Consider the following 27,659-nt stretch of genomic DNA (forward strand, 5'->3'; position numbering starts at 1 on the left):
ATTTGTAGCTGTTTTTTTGCCTCTTCGGCCCTTGTACGGATCAGTGTGTGTTGGGGAGGGCAAGGATGCTTGTGAATGACCCTCGGCACCCCACCTACAGCACACACTCACTCACACACACACACACACACACACACACACACACTAACGCACGCGTCTGCCGCTGTCCCCTGCCTGTAGTGCTGAACCTGCAGGGTGGGTGGGAGGCTTGGGCTCCCCCCAACCTCCTCTCTCCAGGCCCCTCCCCAAGCCTCCCCCGCCTGTCGCCTGCCTCCCTTCTCCCCGCCTCCTCCTCCTCCCCTCCCTCTCCGGCTCCTCCTCCCTCCCAGCACTCTCCCCCGTCCCTCCTCCTCCCTCTCTCCTGACTCCCCCTCCCCCGTGTCCCTCCCCCCTCTTCCTCTCCTCCTTCTATCCCCTCTCCCTCCCCTCCTCCCCGGCTCTCCCTCTCAGTCTCCAGCTTCTCTCTCTCTCTCTCTCTCTCTCTCTGTCTGTCTGTCTCTCTCTCTTTCCCTCTCTGTCGGGCGGAGGCGCCCACCACCGCCAGCCCAGTGCTAGGGGGACCTAGTCCAGGCTGTAGCTGCAGGTAAGAGACCCCCAGTTCTGGGAGGGGGGAGCGTGGAGGAAGGACGGTATTGCCCCAGGCGGCTGGAGGGGGACATGTGAGGAGCCAGGAGCCGCTCTTCCCTGAGCTCATTTATGGGGGGTGGGGGGCTGCATATTCCGGGCGGGGATACCGGGTCCCCTCTGTGGGGTGGAGGCACCGCCAGCAGCCAACATCCTCAGCCCCTCCTGGGTCCCAGGGAGCCTGGCCGGCTGGGGAGGGGGTGCCTCCTGGGTCCTGAGGGAGCGAGAACACCCCAGCCCGTCTGGGGCAGCCCCCCTTCGTGTTCTCTCCCTCCGCCCCCGCCTTCCTGCGTCTGGGTCTCGTCTGTCTCTCCACATCTCTCGGGGGTCCTGTCCTGCAGAGTCTGGCTGCCTCTCTGAGTCCCTTCCCCTGTGTCTCTGTCTGTCAGCCCCTCACTCCCGCCTCTGTCCCTCTGTGTCCCTCTGTGCCTGGGTCTGTTCTGTGTCTTTCGGGGGCTCTGTCTCTAAGTCCTTGGTTTCTTTCTCTCTGCCTTCCTCTTTCGCCATCTGTGTCTGTGTCTCTCTCTCCCTCCTGTCTCTGCTCCCCGGTGTCTCCGACTCTCCTGTCTCTGCGGGTCTCTCTCTCTCTCTCTCTCACACACACACACACACACACACACACTCTCATTCTCTCTCTCTCCCCCCTGCCCCTCTCCTTCTCTCCATCTCTGTCTGTAGGTATGCGGTCTCTGTTTCTCTGTCTCTCTCTCTTCCCTGGTAGCGGGTTAACTCTCCTCCTACACACCTCTGTCCCCGCCCCTGGCAAGGGGGAGACCTGGAGGAAGAAGATCCCCACCCCCTGCAGAGTGGGCTCCCCCAGAAGCCAAGGAGTCCCCCAAACTCCTCTCCCTTCTGCCCAGCTCCCGCCCATCCTCTCGGCAGGCTTGTGCCCATCCCTCCCCTGAGAACAGAGCTCCTCTCCTCCCTCTTCTGGTAGACTGGACGGTCCTTCCTGCAGTCTGACTTCTGTACCTTGTCTGCCGGTTGTCCAGTTCATCGCTTGCCTCATCCAGCCTTTTGACAGTTGCTGAGCGCTTTTCCTCCGCCAGGCACAGCACTACGTCCTGGGGCGGATCAGGCCGGTCCTTTCTGCAGCCTTACCTCCATCGCTCCTCAGGGCAGACCAGCCTCAGACCCATCCCTCGTGGGGGTGGATCCCCATCCCCCGGGGGCTCCCGGAGGGCCCCTCTGAGTCTGGAAGTCCCTGGCCAAGACATCCTCCTCTTTCCTGGGGGGGGGGAAGGGGACCCAGAAAGGTGGGCGAGAGTGAGTGACAGGGGAGAGGTGTGAGCCAGCCGCAGCAGCCCCCGCTGTGACGGGGTGAGGTCCTCGAGTACCCACGTGGGGCCCGATGGGTTCAAAGGAGCACCTTGTTCGGAGTCCCATGCCTTGACTTTCCATCCTCCCCCTGGCCCGGAGTGGAAGCTGCGTGACCTGGCCAAGCTCTCTTCTCCCTCCGGACCTCGGTTTACCCATCCGTGCGTGGTAGCCCTGAGCACAGAGACTATGTGTGACCCCCAGGCTGGGACACGGTTCACCCAGGAGCGGGAAGTGGGTGTGTTTAGAAGCTCGGGTCTTCACCTCTGAAGTCTCTCCGAGGAGCGCGGCGGGCAAGCCCTGGCCCCACCAAGCACAACCAGGAGCCATGACCTCGCTCGCCAACGGGAGGGAGGGAGGGAGGGGGTCCCACCCCGCAAGGCCAGACTGGACCCCCTTCCCTTACGCTTGCAATCCCGCCCTAGACAGGAGGTGTCTGAGACCCCGAGAGGCATGTGAGGCAGAACCGGGACGCTCACCACTGGCCCAGCTGGGCACCTGCCCACGAGGGTGGGGGGACATCGGGAGATGCTATCATCTGCCCTCCGGACTCCTACCCTGGCCTCAACCTGATCCTTTTGCCCCCGGATTCTAAACCCAGATTAGGTTTCAGGGCTGCTGGTGGACGAAGAGAGGCAGAGACAGGCGCCTTTAGCAGAGAAAGTCCAGCTGTCCCCAGCGACAGGGCTCAGACCTCTTGGTCATTCATTTCACAAATATTTATCTCGTGCTTTCTCTTCCTGACCGCCCCCCCCCCACTCCCCTAAGGCCTCAGGTCTTGCAGGAAAAGGGATTGAGCCAGGATGCTTTGCCCATCCCCTGGGAAGGAGGGCAGGCGTGAGAACCCCCCCCCCCCATTGGCTGACTCTGGCCTCCCTTGAGGACCGCAGCAGGAGGGACAGGTGGTTAGATGTGAGGGGGCACTTTCCAGGCCTTGGCCCTCCCATGAGAGAGGGAGTTAGATGCTTGAGATGAATTCCTGACTCCCAGGTGGCCCTCGTTTCTCCTGGAAGCCGGGGAGAAGGGAGGGAGAAGAGAGCGTGAGTCTCTGCTTTGGATCCTGGTGGGTTTGTAATTATGCCTAAGTTGTTGCTAATTAGGGGGCTGCTAATTAGATGTATCATTAGGGGCCTTGCTGAGGGGGCTAATTGTGCGGTGGCCCTTTAAGAATCCCCCTCTCCCCGCCCACACACACACACACACACACACACTCCTCAGGGATGTTCTGCCAACATTCTGCCTCCCTCCCCCAGAGGAGCGGGCTCCCAGCCCTTGAGTACGTGGGCGTGTTTTGGGGGCAGGCTGTGGGTTAGACTCGGAGAAGAACTTCCAGACAGAAATGGAAGTTACTGGGAGAACTGAGGTTGGTGGCCAAGGCAGGGGTCAGACCTCTCCTTCTAGTCTCAGTCCCCCCCCCACCTTTTTTCAAAACAGGCTACTGGGTTACCATGGCAACATAAGAGTGGGGCCCAGGAGCTGGGAGTTGGGGCGACTCCCAGAGAGAGAAATGAAGCCAGCGTTGGTGCTGGAGGCTTTGAATGAGTTTTTAACCTCTCTGAGCCTTGGCCCTCTCATCTATGAGACCCCTAGGGCCTCGCCAAAGTGGGATGGTGTCATTTTGAATAGAGAGCTCAGGGAGGGTGATGTCTGAGCAGAGAATTGGAGAAGAGAGGGTGAATATGTAGGGAACAGGGTCTCAGGAAGGGGGAAACAGCAGGCGCAAAGGCCCTGAGGCAGGAACTTGTCTAGCAGGTGAGGAACCCGGAGGTGGCCGGGGCCAACGAGTAAGGGGGACAGGGAGAGAGATGAAGCCAGAGAGGGAATGAGGAGGCCAGACCACACGAGACTTTGTCCAGGGCGAGGGCCGCAGCATTCTGAGACTCAGTTGGGAGAGACACCTGCCAGCATCGCAGGGAAAGATGTGAGCCAGAGACCCTCCAGCAGTCTCTCTGCAGCCCCACCTCAGACAGACAGACAGACAGACATCCCAGCACCCGCCAAAGCCCAGGCCCTGCACAGGAGCCCTCTGAGGCCACCAGACTTAGCTCACGAACTTAGGGCCTCCGGCCCCTGGCCTCACCCACTAAATCATCCGGTCTGTGTCACTTGGGGCCTGGCTTCATCCGTCCATCGTCCGTCTGTGGAATTCGTCTGTGTGGCCGGGCGGGTCCGCAGCCCGTTCTCTTTTCAGGGCCACATAACGTTCCGCTGCCCCCCCCCCCCCCCCGAGCTGTATTTCTCCGTCTGCTGCTGACAGGCATCCCATCCGGGCGGGTTCCGGAGGGACGCTGTCAGAAACAAAGCGGCAGCCGCGGACATTCTCGTGTGTGTGGCTTTCTGGCAGACACGCGTCCTAGGGCTCCTGGGTGCCCAGGTACCTGGGGGCGGAAACTGCCGGCCAGTAGGGTGCAGGACGTCCAGCCGCAATTCCCCGAAGCGGCGAGAGCAACGTCCACTCCGCCAGCACCCTGTGACGCCCGTCTGTCTTTATCCTCCTCTCCCGGTCTCTGTCTGGCGCTCTCTGTCTCGTTGCGTCCTTGTCCCTCTGTGGCTCCCTCTGTCCCCACCCTCCCCCCCCCCCCAGCCCCCAGCAAGCCTCGGGGGTCCCCGTGTGAATGGGCGGGGTGTGTGCCCCTCCCCCACACTTCTTCCTCCTCCCCCACAGGACCCGACACCCTCCATGGCTCCCCTGGCCTTAGTGGGGTTTGCACTCCTCCTGGGGACGGCCCCGTGCTCAGGGGCGGCCACCCCCACCCCCTCCCTGCCACCTCCCCCGGCCAATGACAGCGATGCCAGCACAGGGGGCTGCCAGGGCTCCAACCGTTGCCAGCCGGGGGTGCTGCTGCCCGTTTGGGAGCCTGATGACCCGTCGCTGGGTGACAAAGCGGCGCGGGCCGTGGTCTACTTCGTGGCCATGGTTTACATGTTCCTGGGCGTGTCCATCATCGCCGACCGCTTCATGGCGTCCATCGAGGTCATCACGTCCAAGGAGAAGGAGATCACCATCACCAAGGCCAACGGCGAGACCAGCGTGGGCACCGTCCGCATCTGGAACGAGACCGTGTCCAACCTCACGCTCATGGCCCTAGGCTCCTCAGCCCCCGAGATCCTGCTGTCTGTCATCGAGGTCTGTGGCCACAATTTCCAGGCGGGCGAGCTGGGCCCAGGCACCATCGTGGGCAGCGCCGCCTTCAACATGTTTGTGGTCATTGCCGTGTGCATCTACGTCATCCCAGCCGGCGAGAGCCGCAAGATCAAGCACTTGAGGGTCTTCTTCGTCACTGCCTCTTGGAGTATCTTCGCCTACGTCTGGCTTTATCTCATCCTTGCCGTCTTTTCCCCCGGCGTGGTCCAGGTGAGCAAGGACCCATCGGCACCTGCTCGGGGCACGTACGTCGGCAGAATCCAGAGGGGTGGCTCCCTGGGCCCGGAGACTTGGTTCATGCGTTCGCAGCAATGCATGCTCGCATCGGGGAGGGCCACCAGGTATGGTTGTGCAGGTCACGCGCTGCACAAGGGCGGTGGGCCGGGGAAGGCAGTTTGGGGCCGGAGTCCATCGAGTGAGCCCACGCCATGTCTGGAGGGCTCCCGCAGCACCTGGAAAGGGCTCATCTGCCCAGAGGGGGCGGCATTTTGCAATATACCCGTCCAGAAGGAATGGCTTGAGCTCTTCTAACAGTGCCATACGTGGTGACAGAGTCCTTGTGGTCTCTGCAATGGCTACCACAGGTCACAGCCTAGCTAGGTATTCGCCAGCTATGGAGTCGTGGCTCGCAAAATTCACTCATCATTCATAACCGATCTCTGATGTTAGGATAATTTATGCCGCATCGCTGAAATTTACACTCACTCCGGTCCAACGCAGGTATGAACCCGGTCCGCTGCAAAGACCACTTTGCACGATTCATTCCAACAGTGAGACACAAGCTGGCCCCACCGCTCCATAACTTACACACACACACACACACCCCCCCCCATTCACATAACCATTCGCCTCTCGTCTGTCCAGCGTCTTAACCGCGCTCCGCTAAGTCTCCCTGGAAGACGTTTGCCTAATTCATTTCCCACAACCCCAAGACTGCCACCTACACCTGCATAATTTATTTATGGGTCTGGCCCAGTTCGTTCACACACATGCATAATTTATTTGAGGCTACCCAGAATTCCTTCACACGTGTGCACAATCTAGTCATGCAGATCTGTCAGGTTTTGCCAATTATAGTTACATGTCCAGGAAGGAGCTGAGTGTTAGAAGCATAAAAATTCCTTGCAGGTGTTATAGAAACAGAACCGAGGGACCAGCAACCGCAGAGAGCTGAGGGAGAGATAGTAGCACCAGAAGACAGGGATGAGAGAGGGAGAGAGACAGTTGGCTGCAGTCGACTCACGACTGTGATGGTGAGTTTCCTGGCTGCCAGGGCGAAAAGTACAGAAGGAGACCTCACACAGTTCTCAAGCACGATTAAAGAGGACGGCGTCCTGACTCGGGTTTTCAAAGTGGTCTCTGATGAGGATCTAGAGCAGAACTAGGACAAGGAGTTTAGACACCATGAGCCAGCCGGAAGAGGGATAGGAATATCCCTTTACTCTGCTGATGTGAAATACTTACGTAATAAGAGAGAGGTCTTCGAGAGTCTCGCGGTTTGGTGCGTGGAGCCCAGAGCCAGACACGCTCGAGTCAAACCCCACTTCTGCTGCTTCCCAGCTGTCCCTTGGGCGAGTTCCTCACCTGCTTTGTGCCTCAGTTTCCCCACCGGTCACCTGGGTGTCGTCATAGTACTGACGTCAGAGGGCTGTGTGGGGATCGAATAAACCACACGTGGAAGAACTCGGGACAGCAGGCCTAGCACAGAGTAAATGCGAGCTATCCCTCCCATCACTAAACTTGCCTGTGCCGTTGGCCAAAGGAATCTCTAATAGAACAATGCGCGTTTCCACATGTAAGCGCTTCGGCATGGCCACTTTAAAAGTCGTGATGTGGGAGCCAGCTGCTGGCACCTACTTATCCTGAACAAGTTTGGGCTCAAGAGGAAGAAAAAGATCAGGAAACAAGCCATGCAAGGAGTTGAGCAGGGGAGTGGGTAGCTACAAGATTAAAAATAAGTGTATTCAGCATATATTAAACCATACAGGAAAATACTTTGTATATATATAACAGAGTTGAGTTCTAGACTCCGACGATTAGAAGATTTTTCACCTGAGAGAGAGAGAGCGAGCGAGCTCATGCGCACCAGTGGGGGAGGGGCAGAGAGAGAGAGAGAGAGGGAGGGAGAGAGAGAATCCCAAGCAAGGTCCTGTGCTGTCGGTGAAGAGCCCGATGCCCGGGCTCGAACTCACGAAACGGGAGATCATGACCTGAGCTGAGATCAACAGTCAGCCGCTTAACCGACCAAGCCACCCAGGCGCCCCCTCCAGCAGGAGGTTCGGAAGTGAGGCAGGACGTGGGACAATTCTGTATTGTGTGGGACCACCCCGTGAGTCGCTGGATGTCGCCATCTGGCACCGTATCCCCCTCTCCAGTCACGGTGGCAACCCACAAACACCCCTAGATGGGTGAGAGCCCCCCTCTTGGGGGTGTCTTTGTGCACTGAACCTGTCTCACTTCTCCCGCAGGGTAGGCAGGTCCGTGGGCCCATCCGCAGTGGGTGCCCTGGAAAAAGGATGTGAGCCTCCTAGAATCGACCTTTTCTTTACCTGCAGGGAGGAAAGCACATCTTCGAGGTTTGAGATGGTCTTCTGATTACAGGAGCATTCCCCTGCCCTACACCTAGTGGCCAGTTCCGAGGCCAGAGTTCCCGTTACACCTTGTGTAGAAAATTCAGCTGCCTTTCACAAACCTGCCTGCTGGCTTTGTGAGGCTCCTGCCTTCTCTCTGAGCCATCAGGAAACCCAGCGACCAGGGGGCGGGGCGGGGTGTGAGGATTGGCTGGATCTTCAAAGATAGTTTCCCTTCTGGGCCCGGGTCAAAGACACCTCCGGGGGCCAGCTGATGGTAAATAATCTTTCACCTCTTCCTCCTTATCTTTAATGCGGAGGGTGACCATGGGCGGATGAGTCCTGGGCCTGCATAGGTAGAATAATGGTCATGTTAATTTTGAGCTCTTTTTCATGTGTCCGGAACCGACAGTGCTAAGCGCTAGGGGTGCATAAGCTCATCCAGTCTTGGGGGCCGTTCCCATTTTTACAGGCAAGAGGCTGAGCCACACTTGCCGCTTCTAGAAGCAGGATCTGAACTCTGCATTGCCTTGTCTCTCTGGGGAGACACAGCATGCAAACACAGGAGGAGCTTGTTTTATGGGGCTGTAACAGGAGCCAGACTTGTGCCTCTTTGAGAGTCAGAGTCCCGTCCCTAAGGGCCAAACGGATTCTCAGGAAGGAGAGTCCGCCAAGGGCTGCATTGGCGGGCGGGGCGGGGGGGAGGCGGGGGGGGGGCGGAATCGGGGAGCTTGGGGAAGAGGTGAGCGGCCCCGGGTGGCGGGTGGGGTTTGGACGAGTCCGGGCGTCCCAGGTGAGGAGGGGTGCAGGGGAAATGGAGCGGGGCGAAAAGGCCGGAGGGAGAGACAGGCAGGAAGGGACACAGGCTCCGCCCCCTGGGAAGAGGCACACACCAGCCGACACCGAACGAGACGGAGGCAGGGAGAGAAGGAGACGACGGCCTGGACAGAGAGACACAGGGAGACGGGGCGAGGCGGAGACGAGCCGACCGGAGAGCGCAGCAGAGAGGGACGAGGCGGGGCGGGGACCGAGATGGGGACGGACGCGGGACGGGGGGGGGGCCGGGGGGCGGAGAGGGGGCGCCCGGCGACCACGCCCCCCGCCGCTCCCCCGCCGGCGCCGGGCGGAGGGAGCCGCGGGGGGCGGCCCGACGGCGGGCGGCGAGCGCGCCCCCTGGCGGCGCGGCGGTCCTGACCCGCGCGGCCGCCCGCAGGTGTGGGAGGCGCTGCTGACCCTCGTCTTCTTCCCGGTGTGCGTGGTGTTCGCCTGGATGGCCGACAAGCGGCTGCTCTTCTACAAGTACGTGTACAAGCGCTACCGCACCGACCCGCGCAGCGGCATCATCATCGGCGCCGAGGGCGACCCCCCCAAGAGCATCGAGCTGGACGGCACGTTCGTGGGCGCCGAGGTGCCAGGCGAGCCGGGCGGCCTGGGCCCCGGCCCCGCCGAGGCCCGCGAGCTGGACGCCAGCCGCCGCGAGGTCATCCAGATCCTCAAGGACCTGAAGCAGAAGCACCCGGACAAGGACCTGGAGCAGCTGGTGGGCATCGCCAACTACTACGCGCTGCTGCACCAGCAGAAGAGCCGCGCCTTCTACCGCATCCAGGCCACGCGGCTGATGACGGGCGCCGGCAACGTGCTGCGGCGACACGCGGCGGACGCCTCGCGCCGCGCCTCCCCGGCCGACGGCCCCGGCGAGGACGAGGACGACGGCGCCAGCCGCATCTTCTTCGAGCCCAGCCTCTACCACTGCCTGGAGAACTGCGGCTCCGTGCTGCTGTCCGTCACCTGCCAGGGCGGGGAGGGCAACAGCACCTTCTACGTGGACTACCGCACCGAGGACGGCTCCGCCAAGGCCGGCTCCGACTACGAGTACAGGTGGGTCGGCTGTTCGCGGCCCCGGGCCCAGCGGTCTCCCGGCGACCTCCAGCGCCCACGCTTCCCTTGCTGTGCGCGCAGGCCTGCACCTTTCGCTCATTCGCTCGCTCATCCGTTCGCTCTTGCTGTTGCTTTTTTTTTTTTAATGCTTTTTATTTTAGAGAGAGAGAGAGAGAGAGAGAGAGAGAGTGTGTGTGAGTGGGGGAGGGGCAGAGAGAGAGGGAGACAGAGGATCCGAAGCAGGCTCCAGGCTCCGAGCTGTCGGCACAGAGCCCGACGCGGGGCTCGAACCCACGAACCGCGAGATCATGGCCTGAGACGACATGGAGAGTCTCTCGCCCTGCCCACCCCCTCCCCCTGCCAGGTGGCCGAGTCTGGGACACTCTTGTAGACATTTGCCACACGCTGCTGGACAAGCCACGTAGCGTGACCGCGCCCCGCCCACAGGCTGCCTTCCCATGTTTATTATCTACCTGTGGGTTTTGGGAGTTGACATCACCCTGGGTTAATTGTTATAGCTCCATGTACTGTCACCTGCTGGAACAGGTTCCCCTCCACACACACACACACACACACACACACACACACGCACACACGCACGCACACACACACACCATTACTAAAGTAAAAAGGTTTACTGAGCACCTGCCATATGCCTGCGGGGTATTCACCATGGAGAACAAGACAGCTAAGGTCCCTACCCTCAAGTTGCAATAAGGTTATAAGCCATTAAATACATAAAAACATCAGGGGGCTGGTAAGCGCCATGTGGGAGAACTAAATGAGATAAGAGGAGAGAGGCAGGGCCCAAATGAGCCCCAGGTCCTTGGTTTCTGCCGCGGAGAAACGCACCCTTTGCACCCTCCTGAGTCTCGCTGCCCGGCTCCCTGCCCTCGCCCCTCTTTTTGAGCAGACCTGTGATCTTGCCCCGTTCGGCAGTTCCTGCTGAACACCTACTATGTGTCAGGGACTGTATTTTTTTTTAATTTTTTTAATGTTTATTTATTTTTGAGACAGAGAGAGACAGAGCCTGAACGGGGGAGGGGCAGAGAGAGAGGGAGACACAGAATTGGAAGCAGGCTCCAGGCTCTGAGCCATCAGCCCAGAGCCCGACGCGGGGCTCAAAGTCACGGACCGCGAGATCGTGACCTGAGCTGAAGTCGGACCCTTAACCGACTGAGCCACCCAGGCGCCCCCTATATTTTTTAACGTTGGTTTATTTTTGAGAGAGACAGAGCGTGAGCGGGGGAGGGGCGGAGAGAGAGGGAGACACAGACTCCGAAGCAGGCGCTGGGCTCCGAGCCGGCAGCGCAGAGCCCGACGCGGGGCTCGAACCCACAGACCGTGGGTTATAGAATGATAGCTTTACGGTATATTCTGCTGACTGACGCGTAGGTGTCTCATAGTTTCCTACGGTAATGACGACACTTCTCACGGGTCTCCCACCCGCCAGGAACGGACCTGGGCAGTGGGGACCGGCCATGAATACAACACGTCCGGGCCCTGCCCAAAGGCAGCGGACGCTCTCGCGGGAGAGACAGACCATTGGGAAGCAGACACCGAATACGTACAATGTCAGTGGCGAGGGCTGTGAGGAAAGCAGAGCGGAGACTGGGAGGCAGTGCTGGTGGCCGTGCTGTTGACAGGGTCCCCTCCGGCCACGTAGTCGGCCACGCCTCCCTTTCGCTCCCTTCCGGGAGTAGAGCTGAGGCCGAACTCTTGGAGGATCTTTGGTTCCGACCTCCTGCCGCTGCCCTGCCCGTCCCGCCTCCCTTTAACGCTTCTCGTCCTAGGGCTGAGTGCTGTGTTTCGCCATTCTTTCCCTCCGCCGCCTCGGATAGCCCAGTCTCCCCTGCGTGCTGCTGTCACGCCTTCGCGTCTTTCCACTGCTTCGGGCATTTGTGGGTCACCTCCCCCCACCTAGGGCAGTCCAGGACCCTCGTATCGGCCCGTCCCCATTCACTTCTCCTGCCCTTCCGCCCACCCTCTGCCTTCTCCCGAGTGGGGCTCAGGATCTCCTTCTGTCATCCTGGAGCACGGGATCCCTTTGGCCACCCGCAACCTGCTCCCTCCAACCTCCCCCTACCATTCCCCGCCTCCCAGCCTCCTTCGAGGGAAGAAAAGGCATTCGCCAGATTGAGGTGTCTGCCATTAGCCGGCCTCTTCACTCTTGCACTCGTACCCCCACCCCTGGTCTGCACTGCCCGCCCCCCCCCCCCCGCCAAAGGTTTGGCAGAAGGAAGCGAGTGCGGGTATCACCTGCCAGAATCAGAGCCCGCTTTCTCATCGGCAAATGACCTCAGTACTGAGATGTTTCAAGTGCAGCAGAAAATGCTGTTCGGTGGTGGAACCAAAGAGCGAGGAAAGGGTGACATCTTCCTTCGGCCCCTGCTCTCCCATCCCAGGTGACATTCACAGACCTGGCATCACCATTCAAAGGCTGCTGAGGTCCGGGACCGGGAGGCAGGGCACCTGGGTTCCGAGATTAGCCCTGGACCCTGTTCGTCAGGCAAGTTCCTGCCTCAGTGTGGGCAATCAGGGCTGTCACGCACAGTTATTGAGGTTGTGCACTGCATAAGAGCACCCCATCTAAGAAAGCTCTGTTCACAGAGCGGACATTGCAGACTTGTATGTCTATTGTGCTAATGTCCTGATTCATGGAAACCAAGTGTCCTAAAGAAGGGATGCCTTTGTCTGATTTGCCCACAGGGATCATAGAGATTAGGGTGGTCGATGGGCCTCAGTTTCTCCCAGCTTTTAAAAAGTTTACTTATTTATCTCTAAACCCAATGTGGGGCTCAAACTCACAACCCCGAGATCAGGAATCCCATGCTCTACTGAGTGAGCCAGCCAGGCGCCTCAGTTTCTCCAAATTAAAGATGATCTCCGAGGCACCAAAACGGCACAGCTGTCCCAAGACTCTGAGATTGAAGCCCCCGTAATCCTCACATGCCAAGGGTCTAAAGTTCTCAGATTCCAAGACTCTCACATTTGGATATATATATTTTTTTAATTTTTTTTTTCAACGTTTATTTATTTTTGGGACAGAGAGAGACAGAGCATGAACGGGGGAGGGGCAGAGAGAGAGGGAGACACAGAATCGGAAACAGGCTCCAGGCTCCGAGCCATCAGCCCAGAGCCTGACGCGGGGTTCAAACTCACGGACCGTGAGATCGTGACCTGGCTGAAGTCGGACACTTAACCAACTGCGCCACCCAGGCACCCCGGATATATATTTTTTAAGTTTATTTATTTATATTGAGACAGAGGGAGAGAGCATGAGCAGGGGAGGGGCAGAGAGAGAGAGAGAGAGAGAGAGAGAATCCCAAGCAGGCTCCATGCTCAATGTGGAGCCCGGTGCGGGGCTCGGACTCACAAACCATGAGATCATGATCTGGGCCGAAACCAGAAGTCGGACGCTCAACCACCTGAGCCCCCCAGGCGCCCCCACATTTGGATAGTCTAATCCGTACCCCCAACCAGTCTCGGATGCGATGGCCCAAAGCCTTTCGTCTTCTCAGGGTTTGCGCATCCAGTGTTGAAACGGAAGCCCATCTTCTATATTTCCATCACGCCTGGTTTCTAAAATCTCCGTGTCCTTTTTCTTCCCAACCTTCTGTTTTGGGGAAAAAAAAAAAAAAAAAAAAGAATTCACACCTACACAAGGGCTGCAAAAATGGTTCCGGGAACCCTCTTATAGCCCTCGCCCAGATTCGCCAGTTGTGCAGATTTTGTCCTGTGCTCATTCACGCACCCCTTCCAGTTAATATGTAAGAGTATTAATAGTTGTGCCACTATATGGGAATGAGTTGCAGACAGCAGGGCCATTCGCCCATGAATACTCGCACGTGCATCTGCTAAGATGTCTGACACCTCCCCCCCTCCCACCACAGTCACAGTCCGGTCGTCCCGCTCAGGACACGTAAACACCGAATCCATATTACTACCCAATCTACGGTCCCTGTTTGCATCTTCCTGCTGTCCCTGTAACATCCTTTGTGACCTTATTTGCACACGCTCCCTCCTTGCCCGTCCAATCCAGAACCCAACGTTGCATTCGGTTGTCGTGTCTCTTTAAAAAAAAAAAAATTTTTTTTTAATGTTTATTTATTTTTGAGAGAGAGACAGACAGACGGAGCGTGAGCGGGGGAGGGGCAGAGAAAGAGGGAGACACAGAATCTGAAGCAGGCTCCGGGCTCTGAGCTATCAGCACAGAGCCCGATGCGGGGCTCGAACTCGTGAATCGCAAGGTCATGACCTGAGCTGAAGTCGCACGCTTAACTGGTGGAGCTACCCAGGCGTCCCTGTCGGGTCTCTTTAGAGTTCTTCAGTCGGGATATCGATCCCTTGGCTTTTCTCTGCCTTTCATGACCCTGACACTTTTGAAGACAGGCCAGTTAGAACAGCCCACAGTTGGGCTTTGTCCGATGTTTCCTCATGACTCAGTTCAGGGGCGCACTTTTTGGCAGGAATTCACGTAAGTGATGCTGTGTCCTCCTCAGTGCATGATATCAGGAGGCCCGTGACACCCGCCTGCCCCACTGCTTCTGATGCCACTTTAACCATTTGGCGAACATGGTCCTAACATTCCCCACCTTCTACTATCCCTTCAGGTCATGTTTCTGACATCCCATAACGTTAGAATTCTAAGATTTTTTAAAAGTTTCTTTATTTTGAGAGAGAGAGAGAGAGAGAAAGCACACACAGGAGCAGGATAGGGGCAGAGGGACAGAGAGAAGCGAGAGGGACACAGAGAGAGGGAGAGAAAGAGGATCCCACGCTGGCTCTGCACCATCAGCAGGGCTCAGACCCACAAACCCCGAGATCATGACCTGAGCCGAAGTCGGACGCTTAACCAACGGAGCCGCCCAGGCGCCCCTCTAAGATTCTAATCTTCATATACACATATCACTGGCTAAGTTTGGTTGAGTGCTTCCCTTGCATAATAACTCAGTCCTTATCACACCACCAGGAGGTAGGCACGGTTATTAGCTCCACTTTACAGATCGGGAAACTGAGTCTCAGAGGGGCTGCACATCCTAACTGCCCGAGATCCCACAGCTGGCACAGCAGCGGAACCCGGCTTGGAGCAGGTTAGCTCACGGGGCTGGATGCCTTGGCCACCATGGACAGCGTCTCCCGAGCTGAAGGCGGCCACGACAGGGAGTCCCTTCTCTGTCCACTCCAGGCTTATCATCTGGTTCTCCCTCTTTGCCAGAACCTTGGGGTCCCTCTGCGCCTCCCACAGAGCCGACTTCTTCTGGAGAATTAGAGCCCGGGGCCTCTTTCTCACGAAAGTGACCACAGTAATGATAGAGGACACTTCTGGATCACATAGCCCTGGCACCGGTGCCTGTGGCGCGTGGTGGGGAGGACCGGGAGGGGAAATTATAGGTGGTCAAGGTGCATTTACAGCCCAGAGTCATTTTGATGCCTACAGCCCTGCCAGGAGCCCAATCATTTCCTGTCCCCTCAAAGTTTCACTCGGACTACTCCGACGTCGCTCATTCCCTCCCCTGCCCCATTATAGGGTATCTCGAATGTGCTTCAGAGACACAACCGATGCCCTTGTAGATCTAAGCCAGCTCACATCCTTCCCCTCCTCAGAGGCCTCCCATGTTTCCCATCCCACTCGGCATAAGCACCAAAGTCCTTAGTGTAGCCCACCAAAGTCCTTAGTGTAGCCCACCAAAGCCCTGTGACATCTGCCCTGTTGTTCCCTTTGTGATCTCATCTCCCTCTTCCCCTTACTCCCTCCACTGGAGCCACACTGGCCGCCTCTCAGATACTCAGATACATCCCTGATACTCCAAGCGACTCCTGCCTCAGGACATTTGCACTGGCTGTTCCCTTTGCCAGGGATACTTTTCCCCAGATCTCCACACGGCTCCCACCCTCACCTCCCTCAAGTCTCTACTCAAATGTCACCATTCAGAAAAGCTTTCCCTGACATCCTAACACAACGCCTTCCTGCGCCCTACCCTCTCCTCTGTTTTCCTCTATTTTTCTCCATAGCGCCATCACCACCTGCCATTTTATATAATGTTGGCTGTTTATTTGCCTCCTACACTAGAATAGAAGCTCCACCAGGGCAGGGATGTTGCTCTGATCTGGTTTTGCTGCTGTTTCCCCCAAGAAACACTAAGAACAGTGCCTGGCACACAGCGGGTGCTTAACAAATACCTGTTGAATGAATGAACTGTAAATAACTTATTACATGTGTAACTCACTGTGATGTGGCTCTCCCACAGGCCTCCGAGCCCCGTGGAGGAAGGGCCTCTTCCCCACTGTGTTCCCAGCACTGCCCAGCACAGGGCCCAGAGCAGGTGCTCAGGGAGTATTTGTTGAATGAATGAGCCAAGTTAAACAGTGGAGTTATCTATTTAATGCTGGCGCTCCTAATCCTCACGGATTCCATGGTGGGAGAGACCAACCCTTATCTTGTTCCCCTTCTGCACCCCTGACTCACCCTCACTACTAAGTGTTTAACAGCCGTCCAGTCTCGTACTTGTGAGTTTTCGGTGGCTCCTTTCCCTCCTCCAGGAAGCCTACCCTGACTCCCCTCCCTCCCAAAGAGCCTTTGACCAACCTTCACCCCTGTTTTGTCCCCTCCCCTCCCGCCGCAGCGAGGGCACGCTGGTGTTCAAGCCGGGCGAGACACAGAAGGAGCTGCGCATCGGCATCATCGACGACGACATCTTCGAGGAGGACGAACACTTCTTCGTGCGGCTGCTGAACCTGCGCGTGGGCGACGCGCAGGGCATGTTCGAGCCCGACGGCGGCGGGCGGCCGAAGGGACGGCTGGTGGCGCCACTGCTGGCCACCGTCACCATCCTGGACGACGACCACGCGGGCATCTTCTCCTTCCAGGACCGCCTGCTGCACGTGAGCGAGTGCATGGGCACCGTGGACGTGCGCGTCGTGCGCAGCTCGGGCGCGCGGGGCACCGTGCGCCTTCCGTACCGCACCGTGGACGGCACGGCGCGCGGCGGCGGCGTGCACTACGAGGACGCGTGCGGCGAGCTCGAGTTCGGCGACGACGAGACCATGTGAGCGCGTCGGCCGGCAGCCCCGGGGCACCGCGGCGGGAAGAGGGGGCGGGGCCGAGGGCGCGGGCACGGCGGACGAAGTGGGCGGGGCGCGGGAGGGGCGGGGCCACGGAATTGGAGCCGGGCCTTGAGAAGTGGGTGGGGCGTGTCCCTATAGTGGGCGGGGGCTGGTGAGAGGCGGGGCAAGGCCTAGGGAGGGGGCGGGACAGAGGCGGGGAGGGAGGAGACAGGAGTGCCGGGGCGGGGCCAAGATGAAGGGGCGGGGCCAAGATGAAGGGGCGGGTCTTGGGGGCGGGCCTAGGGGAGGGGTGGGGCTTGTGGGTAGGAGGAAGGCTCTGGGGAAATAGCTGGAGACTTCAGGGAAATGTGAGCGAGGCTTTGGGGAAAAAAAAGACCGAGTAGGAATGGTAGGGCCTGGGAAGGTGGGGGCAGGGCCTGAAGAGACCCTGAAGAAACTGGAAGACTGGGATTTGAGGAAGGCGGGTGGGGTCGGGGCAAGTGGCCTGGATAACAGTCACACCAACGCACACACCGGCACACACAGAATCACAAAGCTACAGACACGCGCGCTAGAGCACAGTCAGGGGTGGTCTCACGCTCAGACACGCGGCCACCCCCTTGCACAGATGCCCGAGTCCCCTCTGTGTGCCTGCAGCCTCACATCCCCCGCCGCATGCCTGGCGTGCAGACGGCGCCTCCCCCACCTCTCCCCCCCCCCTTTGCCTGCTCTCTTCCGCCCCCGCACGCCCGTCTGTCTCCCTCCTTCTGCCGCCCACGCTCCTCCCACCGAGCAGAGCCCCCGCCGCGCTCCCTGCCCCCTCCCCCTCCCAGCCTCTGGGCCTTGGCCTCCGCTCAGCTCCTCGCTGCTCTCCCCGCCTCTCCATCCCTCCCTTCGTGTCTCCGCGTCTCTCGCTGTTGGCAGGCCCTCTCTGGGGCTCCGTTAATCTCCGGATCTCTGCCCCCAGTATCTCGCTGACCCGGGTTATATTTCAGTGACGGCTTCTCCGTACCTTTGCATCTGCCTCTCTGCCTGCGTTGGGCTGAGAACTCGGGTTGAGGGCTGAGGGCACCATCCCGGACCCCACTTGTCACATTCTAGAGGCAGGGGGAATGGAGAGAGTTGTCTTTCTGCTTATCCTGGTCCTCCCTGTAGTCTAACCGGCTTCCCTCCTGCTGCTGCGACCCCACAGGCCCTCTCCTCCCCCACACGGCTTCCCCAGGCTGGGACACCCTCTGCCCCCGCCCCTACCCCTGCCCCCACCCAGTCTTCCAGCTGTGGCTTCAGAAGACCGAGAACAGGAGGCTAATTAGCGTTTAGGGAAACACATCCTTCCTTTCCCGGGCAGGCGCTAATTAGAGGTGCTTGGAAGCAGCCCGGGGCCGGAGGGGTGGCCCCAGGGAGGATCAACACGGAAGTGGAGGAGAGACGCCCAGAGATGGGGTGGCGGAGAGAGAATGCAGAGAGAAAGAGAGAGAGAGAGGCGCTCAGAGACAGAGAAGACCTAGAGAGAGATGGAGACACAGAGACAGAGTAACAGAAGCAGAGAAAGAAAGAGACGGAAAGACAGGAACGTTGATACAAAGGGGGAAGGAAATTGACACAGAAGTACGTGGAGGGAGAGGAGAGGGATTGAGAGGCTATGATCCAGGAAGCCTGAAAGGAAGAGACAGAGACCTTCTTACTGAGAGAAACTCAGGGGAACTCGGGGGAGGAGAGGTCTTCTTGATGCTTCGGAGAGTTTGGGTCAGAGAGAGGGACAAAAGACAGGGTTGCGAAGGAGACCGGTCCGAGTTCAGAGGCTGGGAAGGGCTGGAGAGTGGGGTTTCCAGGACGCAAGGAGGGCACACGTGAGGGTGACAGAAGGTCAGCCTGGGGAGAACGGCTGCTTCCTTTGATCTCGGGAAGCCCTGCCTTAGTCTAGCCCGAGTCCCTCTTGCTGTCCCCTGCCAGGTGGGTTTCTCCTCCCTGGGGTTCCATGAGGGCGCGCCCGTCAGGATGCCAGTTGGCATGGGTGTCACTGCGTGTCAGTCACCGGGCGTCAGTGGATCCCGGCGTGTCTGCGAGAGAGTGAGCGTCGGAGGTGTGTGTGTATCACCCTGTCAGCGTGTCGCGGGCTCGACAGCTGTCTGCACATGTCAGGGTGTGTGAGTAGAATGTCTCAGGAGACCCTGCTTCCCGCCACGGTGTTCCAGAACCTTGGACAGCTCCCAGTCCACTTCTGAGGCTGGGGGTGGCCATTTCTTTCTGCCCACAGAAAATTAAAATATCCTGAGACCAGAAGGGGGTGAGGGTGGAAGTGGGCATATGTCCCCACATGGCCATCTTGTGTGCATCTGTCTCTACATGGGTGTCGCTGTATCCTGTGCGTTTGTGTGTTGAGATGGGTCCATTGAGTGACTGTCTGATCGAGAGCGTTTTGCTTGAATTGTGGTGACTTTGGCGGTTCCATTCTGCAGACGCTGAGACAGGGAGAGGGGAACACAGATAAAGGAAGGCAGAGAGCTGGGAAGAGACTGAGACGGACAGGGTCAGAGATGGAGACAGAGAGAGAGAGAGAGAGAGAGAGAGAGACTGAAGGGGATAAAAATAAACAGACACCCGCGAGCCATAATGGGCGAGATGTAAGAAAGGAAGAGTCTACATGGAACCACAGTGGGGCTCTGCAGGTTGGCGAAGTCGCCGAGGCTGCGGTGGGGGTGTTGTGCTAACAGGCATCTGGTCTGTGTGATTTTGCCACTGCATAGGGAATGGCTGCGGGGTGTGATGGTGTGTGGGTGTGGGCGGTGTTGATTGGCTTCTGCTGGGTGACTGTGTGGGCGGGCTGTTTGTGTTTCTGGGTTCTGGGGCCGGGCCTCAAGGTTCCTACAGCTGAAAGGGCTGCTAACGGCAGGGCTGTGGGTTTTCTGGGATTGTGGGTCTTTGTGAGTGAGGGGGGTGGGCTGTGTGCCTGGAGGGCACGGACAACTCCTGGCTCTCCCCCCCACCCCCCGCCGCCGGCACCCCCTGGTTACCATAGCAGCGCGGATGCTGAGAAAATCAGTCAGCGCTCAGTTAATCCTCAGAATGTGGTCAGGACAGAGGGCAGGAGGCAGAGGGCCTCCTGAACTGAAGGATTAGAGTTCACAAATGTTTGTGGAACAGACACTGCTCTAGGCATTGGGGGGGGGGGGTGCAGCAAAGTACATAAATGAATAAAGATCGCTGCCCTGGTGGAACTTACTTTTTTTTTTTTTTTTACATTTTGAAAATGTTTATTTTTGAGAGAGAGAGAGAGACAAAGCGTGAGCAGGAGAAGGGCAGAGAGAGAGGGAGACACAGAATCTGAAGCAGAATCCAGGGTCTGAGCTGTCAGCACAGAGCCTGATGTAGGGCTTGAACTCACGGACCACGAGATCATGACCTGAGCTGAAGTCAGTCTGACGCTTAACCGACTGAGGCACCCAGGCGCCCAGAACTTACTTTTTTTTTTTTTTTTTTTTTTTTGTAGAACTTACATTTTAATGTGAAGAGACAAATGGCAAACCGTAAACAAAATAAACATATTAGATGGTTTGTTAGAAGGTGATATGGAACAAAGCACGTAGAGCAGGGGAAGGGGGCCAGGCGTGCTGAGGTCGGGACAGGGATGGATTTCAATATTAAAGAAGGTGGGGGAAGTGAGCTTCATTAAGAAAGAGGTTTGAACAGAGATCCAGAGGAACTGAGGGAATGAGCCTGGGGGAAATTGCAGGGCCTGGGATGGAGGGGCGCTCCAGAAATTGGGCAAGTGGCGAGTTACCTGGCGATTCGGGCTGGGGCCTCATGCTGGGTGCTTTTCCTCCCCGCTCAGGAAAACTCTTCAGGTAAAGATAGTTGATGACGAGGAATATGAGAAAAAGGATAATTTCTTCATCGAGCTGGGCCAGCCACAGTGGCTGAAGCGAGGGATTTCAGGTGAGGGGTGACAGGTATGCTGTGGGAGAGGTAAGGGGTCCAGGGTGTGTGTGTGGGGGGGGACCCTCAGAGGCTCCATTAATGGCTGCTCCTTCAGGCTCGTAGATCTGAGCTTCCCAGGGAAGCAATCTCACCTTCTCTCTGTCTTTGTCTCTCCCCAGCTCTGCTGCTCAATCAAGGTGAGTGGAGTCACCGCCGGGCTTTGACTGCAGGGGGGTCTCGGGAGGAGGGTCATGGCCTCAAGCTACCCTTTGAGGTCACGTTTGAGGCAGGTTGGAGGGGAGATAAAGGCAGACTCGGAGCTGGGTGAGGGTTGGAGTTGATCCCAGAGTTGGTGGTGTCCATTGAGTTTGGGGCTACAGCTGGGGGTTCGGAGGCCAAGATCATGTTTTGTTTGTAGTGCACGTTGGGGGAATGGTAGGTCAGGATCCCATCTGGGTTTGTGGTGGGGTCAGATTAGAATTGGGGTCAGATTTAGATCAAAGCCTAAGCTGGGGTTTGAGGTGAGTTTGGGGGGGCGGTTATGGTTAGAATTGAGGCCAGGGTCAGAGATTGGGGTGAGGATGGGGGCAACTGCTTGAACATAAGGGACAGAGTAGTTTGGGAGTTGAGATCAGAATCTGGATTTGGAGTTAGGATTAGGGTCAGACTAAAGATTGCATTAGTCAGGGTAAGTGATAGGAGCTGCTGTAACAAACAGGCCCCCAAATCCCACAAGCTTAACCACAATAAAAGTCGTTGCTGGCAGAGTTTTCTGAGAGTGTTCCTGGTTGGGGTGGCATTCCTCTAAGAGTTAGGGTTAAGTTAGTGCTGGGCTTGGAGCAAAGGACCAACATGCTTTGGGGAGACAGGTGAGCTGAGGGCCAGCTATAGGTGGGCCTGGGTCCAAGATCTGTACCAACATTGGCTATCCCCTCTTTCCTCACCGCCTCAAACACACTCGAGGATGTTTTTCAGAGCTTAGATATAGAGACAAGGCCTCCTCCCACGAGGGTGGTGATGATGATGACGGTGTTGGCGATTTTAACAAAGGAAATAACATTTTAGACTATTTATGTGTGCCGGGCACTAAGCCCTAAGCACCACACATGAAGTAACTCCTTTAAACCCTCACAACCACCCATAGGTGGCTACTGTTGTTGTACCTGTTTCACAGATATGAGCACGGAGGCACAGAGAGGCTAAGGCATTGCCCGGGGTCACACAGCTCCCTCCATTTGAAGCCCAGAGCCTACCAGCTGAACTTCACGGACCAGATGGGTCTTAGGTTGAGGAAGATGGTGGTCATATGGGGACACTGGGGCAGGCTGGGGGCGTGCCACCACGGAGGCTTCCTAAGGGACAGCTGACAGAGTTTTCTTTCTCAGTGGGAACAGATAGTGAGGGCATCACAGGCCCAGTGAGCCTAACTCCCATCCTTCATGCTGCAGGGGATGGGGACAGGAAGCTGACAGCCGAGGAGGAGGAGGCTCGGAGGATAGCAGAGATGGGCAAACCAGTTCTTGGGGAAAACCGCCGACTGGAGGTCATCATCGAGGAGTCATATGATTTTAAGGTGACTTTCTGGGGACCCCAGCTTCCTGGAGTCTTGGGGAAAGTCTGGTAAGAATCAACTAGGAGGGTGATCTAGGGTCCGAGCCCATCCCTCCGCCAGCACCATGGACAGCAACACCACCTTTTCCCTTCTTGCCCGTGAACTGGGGTGTGGGGAGGTTGAGGACCCCTGAGCATGGGCTGTGAGCCCCAACCCCAGTGTTCCTCAGGGAGCCTCAGGGATGCGCTGAGGTGGTCACAGGCAATGGTCTCTTCCCCTCCCTTTCATCCTCAGAACACGGTGGATAAACTCATCAAGAAAACCAACTTGGCCTTGGTGATTGGGACCCATTCATGGAGGGAACAGTTTTTAGAGGCAGTTACAGTGAGCGCAGGTAAGTGGGGAGGGAGGAGAGAGGAGAGAGAGGGAGGGATGGGGAGACAGAGTGCTGGGGAGGAAAAGAGAGAAATGAATAGAAAGAGAGAAAGAGGGGCAAGAAGAAGAGGACAGAGAACGATAGAGAAGAGAAAGAGAACAAGGACACAAAGAAAAAGAAAGAAACAGGGAAAGATAGGGAACAGATACAAACAGGAGAGATGGACACACACAAGGAGAGAGGTGCAGAGAATCACGGAGAGAGACAGAGACATGGAGAGAACATGAGAGGTGTAGAGAATGAAGTCAGTAAACTGCAGAGGGCCAGAGAGAGACAGAGAAAGAGCGAGAGAGGGATACACAGAGAGAAAGGCAGCCGCAGGGGTGGAGGCAGAGAGCTGAGGGGAGGAGAGGTCCCAGCTGGGCTTTCTCCTGGCGTCAGATGGCTGGAGGGTGGGAACAGGTTAAATGTCATGGCCCCCTCAGACAGTCTGGGCGCCTCTCTTGCCACGGAGACAGTCAGGGTCGCGGGTGCATCCCAGCTCTCTCCCACCTGTGCGGGTTTCGCCCTCCTTGGGTCTCAGATGGGCCCACACTGCCCCCCTGTGGCCAGAGACACCGTGGCACTTGGATTCACAGGTTCAGTCTTGGGAGACCAACATTGGCCCTTTGTGATACAGATTGGGGAAACTGAGGCCCAGCAGCAGACGAGGGACTGGCCTGAAGTCCCACAGGGAATGAGCTGGAGCTCAAGGCTTCTGTCCCTTATACAACATCAGGCCTCCTTCAGGGAGGCCTAACTGTAGGAACTGAAAATACACTAGGAATCGTGGTTGAACAGGGAGATCGAAACAAACCAGACTTTGGGAATGGAAATATGCCAGGAAGCGAAGTGATGTCTCTCTCTGAAGCCACATTCTTTCAATATCTATTTCTTTATTACTATTATTATTATTTTCATCTTTATTTTTGAGAGAGGGAGGGAGCAGGGAAGGGGCAGAGAGAGAGAGGGAGACCCAGAATCCGAAGCCGGCTCCAGGCTCCAAGCTGTCAGCACAGAGCCGGACGCAGGGCTCAAACCCATGAACTGTGAGATCATGACCTGAGCCAAAGTCAGAGGCTCAACTGCCTGAGCCACCCAGGCACCCTCCAATATCTGTTTCTGGGGGATCCTCTGGACTCAGCCCTGTGCACGACATTGCTGGGGACAAAGAGATGATTATGACGGCATGAAGCCTATTCTCACAGTGCTCATAGTCCAGTGGGGGGAGACACACGTGCCACAAGACAGTGACAACCCAGAGCAGGCAGGGCTGGGCCAGGGGACCTCAGGTTGCTGCGGGAACCCAGACAGGAGGTTGACCCAGCCTGAAGGTCCGGGAGGGCTCCCTGGAGGAGGAGGCTCCTGAGCTGCATCTTCACATTGGAATAAGCGTTAGCCAGGAGGAGGAAGAAGACGGGGAGGTGTTGCGGGCAGAGGGGGAAACCAAGTACAGAGTTTGCAAGTACCCTAGGTCGTGGCGCGTTTGGGGAAGGTGACTAGGTTCGGGCGTGAAGAAACAGCCTCAGGAGCTGGAGGTGGGCAGAGCCCAGACCGCGCAGGTCCTCGTAGGCCACCGCAGGGAGCTGGGGTGTCATTTCGGTGCAAGGGCGGGGGGACCACGGAGCATTTTGAATGGGGGATGCTCCAGGCGCCGGAGGGAGCTTGTGGAAGGAAGGAGAAGCTGGGATGGGGCGGGGGGGGGGGGGGGAGTTGAGGCTGTCCAGCTGGCAGGAGGTGGGCCAGGAGGAGGTGACGAGGGATGGGAGGGACCGTGGGGAGACAGCACTCGCTCTGGGCTCAGCGGAGAAGAGAGGGTAGCACAAAACTGAGGCTGCAGGGTGCGAGACAGCGGTCGTGGAGGTGACTCAGCTGGTGGGTCGGTAGGAAGCAACCCATTAGATCAGAGGAAGTAGTGGAGTGGGGGAGGGTAAAACCCTACCAGTGGGAAGAATCCTGATGATGACGTCATGATGGGGACCATGGAGCGCCAGGCAGCCTTTGAAGTCCATTTCCTGTCTGGCCTGAGTCAGCTAATGCTCCCCAAGTTTCCAGCTCGGTCCTTGGTCATTCTGAGCACTTTGTTCAACACGTGCCCCTGCCTCCTTGCCTCGAGCATGAAACTGCTTGAGGCGCTGACGGAGAGGGGCGGTTCTCACCCCCTTGGATGACGCGTGAATCTCCCCAGGCAGTAGAAGGGGCCTTTCAATAACAGCCGTCAGGCTGGAGATGCGCCGGGCTGCGCAGAGAGTACTTTACGTGGCCCGCCTCATGCAGTCGCTACAACCCTCTCTTGAGGCAGGTCCAGTTTTTACTCCCATTTCTCAGATAGGCATGCGGAGGCTCAGAGAGGTTAGGACACGGATTCAGGATCACGCAGCAGATCCAGAGTTTGGAACCAGAGACGTGGCTCCAGAGCCACAGGCATAACCATGAGGCTCCCTCTATGGGAAAGGCTGGGGAAGAGCCTCCCCTGATGGGAAAGGCTGGAGGAGTCTGCAGAGACCGGAGCTTTGAATGCCAAGCACAGGAATGTGGGCCTCGGTCTAAGGGCAGTGGGAAACCAAGGCAGGATTTGAAGCAGGGCAGGGAAAAGCCCCCGGGAGAGGCAGTGATAGCAGCCCTTCCCTGCCAAGAGTGCGTTCTCCCCACTCTGACTTCGGCCACGTCTCACCGTGGCCAGTGAGGAACGCATTCAGTGATGAACAACAGAAAACGCAACCACAAGCAGCTGAAGCACCCTAGAGGTTACTTTTGTCACAGAACAAAGGAATCCGTAGGAGGCAATAAAGAGTTAGCCGCTCAGTAACATCATTAAATGCCCAGGCTCCCTCTTTATTTCTCTTTCCCACTCTCAACCTTTGCCCACATGGTGGCAAAGTCGCTGCCGCATCCCCAGGCGTCAAGCTCGCATTCCAGGCGGGGAGAAAGAGGAAGTAGGGTAGCAAGAAGGGGCAGCGTGCCTGCTGCTTTGGAGCGTCCAATTCCACTTTTCCTGGGGAAAAGTTAAGCATTTGCAAACTTTAAAAAAACAAACAAACAAACAAACAAGACGAGACTAAGTGAGCTGGAAAAGCGGGAGGGGGATAGATGACCCGAATTCCCCAATCCGCCAGTGTGTCCTCTGCTGGCTGACAATTCAGAGGAGCTTGGGTGGCCCTCCCCTCGTCCTGTCCTCGTGTCTCCCTGGCTTTTGCTCCCTGACTTGCTCCGCGTGACTGATCGAGGACTACCCTCTTCCTTATCAGCGTCCTTCCAGGCGTAGCGCCCATTCAATTCGTTTCCTGCTTCTCATTCATTGCTTTGTGCTTCTCAGTTTAGGGCAAGGTAGACGAAACATTCCATGTGGGCCTTCCCCTGACACACGTCCCAAGTGGCAGGTCAAGGACAGGTCAAATTCAGTCACAGCAGGTGATACAAGCACCGCGAAGGGCCAGTGAGGCATCCTTTACAGCGGTCAGAAAACACCTCTGTGACACGGTGCCCGTGTCAGGAAAGCCAGAGCTTTCCAGAAGCCCTCTGCTTAGGTCTCCTGGCCGGGCTGGGTCACATGGCTGCTGTTGCCAGGGGTTCTGGGAAAGCAAGCACCTTTAGCTGAGTATGTGGCTACTGTTAGCTACAATGAGTCGGAGGAAGTCAATATTTCCAGCTGTAGAAATGGCTTTCTGTAAATGGTAGCTATCAAGGCGTCTGGGAAAAGGACTGAGTTTTTTTGGCTAGGGATGTGGCCACCCCTAGCGGCAAGGGATCCTGGCAAGCCAGATGTTTTTAGCCGAGCACGTGGCCTCCGGCACCGAGGGATTCTGAAAAAGCGAATATTGGTATCTGGGCTCCTGGCCGCAAGGAATTCTGGGAAGGCAAGGCATTTTATAGAGCAGAATTTTACTGAACAAAACGGGGGGGGGGGGGCCTCTGTAGGCCAGGAAGAAGGTGGCCTGGGTGTGTGCCCCAGCTGGGTCGTGTGCCCACAGGGGACGAGGAGGAGGAGGAGGACGGGTCCCGGGAGGAACGGCTGCCTTCCTGCTTTGACTACGTCATGCACTTCCTGACGGTGTTCTGGAAGGTGCTCTTTGCCTGCGTGCCCCCCACGGAGTACTGCCACGGCTGGGCCTGCTTCGGCGTCTGCATCCTGGTCATCGGCCTGCTCACCGCCCTCATCGGGGACCTTGCCTCGCACTTTGGCTGCACCGTCGGCCTCAAGGACTCTGTCAACGCCGTAGTCTTCGTGGCCCTGGGCACCTCCATCCCTGGTAACCCCCCTGGGAAACCGCTTGTCCGGGAAGAGTCTCAGAGAAGCCCAGCAGTAGAGCCCGAGAGGAAGGTTGTGCAGAAATAAGGTGGTGGAATCCCACAGAACCCGGATGGTGGGTCCCACAGAAACGCAATGAGGGAGCATGAGAGAAACCAGGCAGGGAGGTCCTGTAGATTCAATAGGTAAACGGAATCCTCCCCCAAAGCAACCGTTGGAATATCCCGTGGAACTAAGGTATTGGGAAATGTAGAACCCAGGCAGTGGGTTCCATAGAAAGCAGGGGGCGGGGCCTGAAGAAAGCAACTTTTTTTTTTTCATGTTTATTTTTGGAGAGAGAGAGAGAGAGAGAGAACAGCGGGGGAGGGGCAGAGAGAGAGAGAGAGAGGAAGAGAGAGAATCCCAAGCAGGCTCCATGCCTGCCCTGATTGTGGAGCCTGACTCGGGGGGGGGGGGGGGGGCCGTGAGACCCCCGTGAGACCACGACCTGAGCCAAAATCAAAAGTCAGCCGCCTAAACCTGCTGAGCCACCCAGGCGCCCCAGAAAGCAGCTATCGTGACTGGCTCTCCGATGCCTGCGCTCTATACCGGAGATTTGAGTTTTTAGCGAGATGTTGAGAAATGGGTGGAGGCCACAGAAACGGGGCTGCGTGCTGGACAGAGACCAGGTGGGGAATTGACAGGAAGGGGGTTGCATGTGGGTGGAACCGAACACTTGTCCCGCCAGCTGGCGATGGGGTGATGGGGCCAGTAGAAAAGTAGGCAGTGGGTTCGGGCAATGCAGACAGCGATTCCTATGGAAAGCGGGCGGCGAGTCCCATAGAAAGGAGGCAGCCGACCCCACTGAATGCAGAGTGCGATCGGACAGTGGTTCCACCGGCAGCAGGCAGGGGGTGCCATAGAAAGTAGGCAGTGGATACCACCGGATGCAGACAAGTCCCCTA

The 27,659-nt window shown here is 57.5% G+C and overlaps 1 protein-coding gene and 1 long non-coding RNA gene across 3 annotated transcripts in view; one reads left to right on the top strand and one right to left on the bottom strand.

The window, feature by feature from the left end:
• Window positions 1-417: 417 nt before the first annotated feature.
• Window positions 418-27,659, top strand: part of SLC8A2 (solute carrier family 8 member A2) — a 29,716-nt gene continuing 2,474 nt past the window's right edge. The window contains exons 1-9 of one of the 2 annotated variants that reach the window (XM_045441893.1): window positions 418-583; window positions 4,607-5,296; window positions 8,870-9,534; window positions 16,161-16,583; window positions 20,414-20,517; window positions 20,679-20,696; window positions 21,948-22,072; window positions 22,346-22,445; window positions 26,438-26,716. In XM_045441893.1, coding sequence (XP_045297849.1) covers window positions 4,622-5,296; window positions 8,870-9,534; window positions 16,161-16,583; window positions 20,414-20,517; window positions 20,679-20,696; window positions 21,948-22,072; window positions 22,346-22,445; window positions 26,438-26,716 — 2,389 coding nt within the window. In that variant the 5' untranslated portion in view covers window positions 418-583; window positions 4,607-4,621. The remainder of the gene's footprint in view (window positions 584-4,606; window positions 5,297-8,869; window positions 9,535-16,160; window positions 16,584-20,413; window positions 20,518-20,678; window positions 20,697-21,947; window positions 22,073-22,345; window positions 22,446-26,437; window positions 26,717-27,659) is intronic. The other variant, XM_045441894.1, reaches the window with a different exon arrangement.
• LOC123578755 lies at window positions 6,063-8,704 on the bottom strand. The gene is made up of 2 exons (XR_006702499.1): window positions 8,550-8,704; window positions 6,063-8,004 (listed from the first exon to the last, which is right to left on the bottom strand). It is a non-coding gene; the product is annotated as an uncharacterized LOC123578755 (long non-coding RNA).

This window comes from Leopardus geoffroyi, chromosome E2 (assembly GCF_018350155.1).
Source record: "Leopardus geoffroyi isolate Oge1 chromosome E2, O.geoffroyi_Oge1_pat1.0, whole genome shotgun sequence".
In the NCBI taxonomy this organism is placed as follows: domain Eukaryota; kingdom Metazoa; phylum Chordata; class Mammalia; order Carnivora; family Felidae; genus Leopardus; species Leopardus geoffroyi.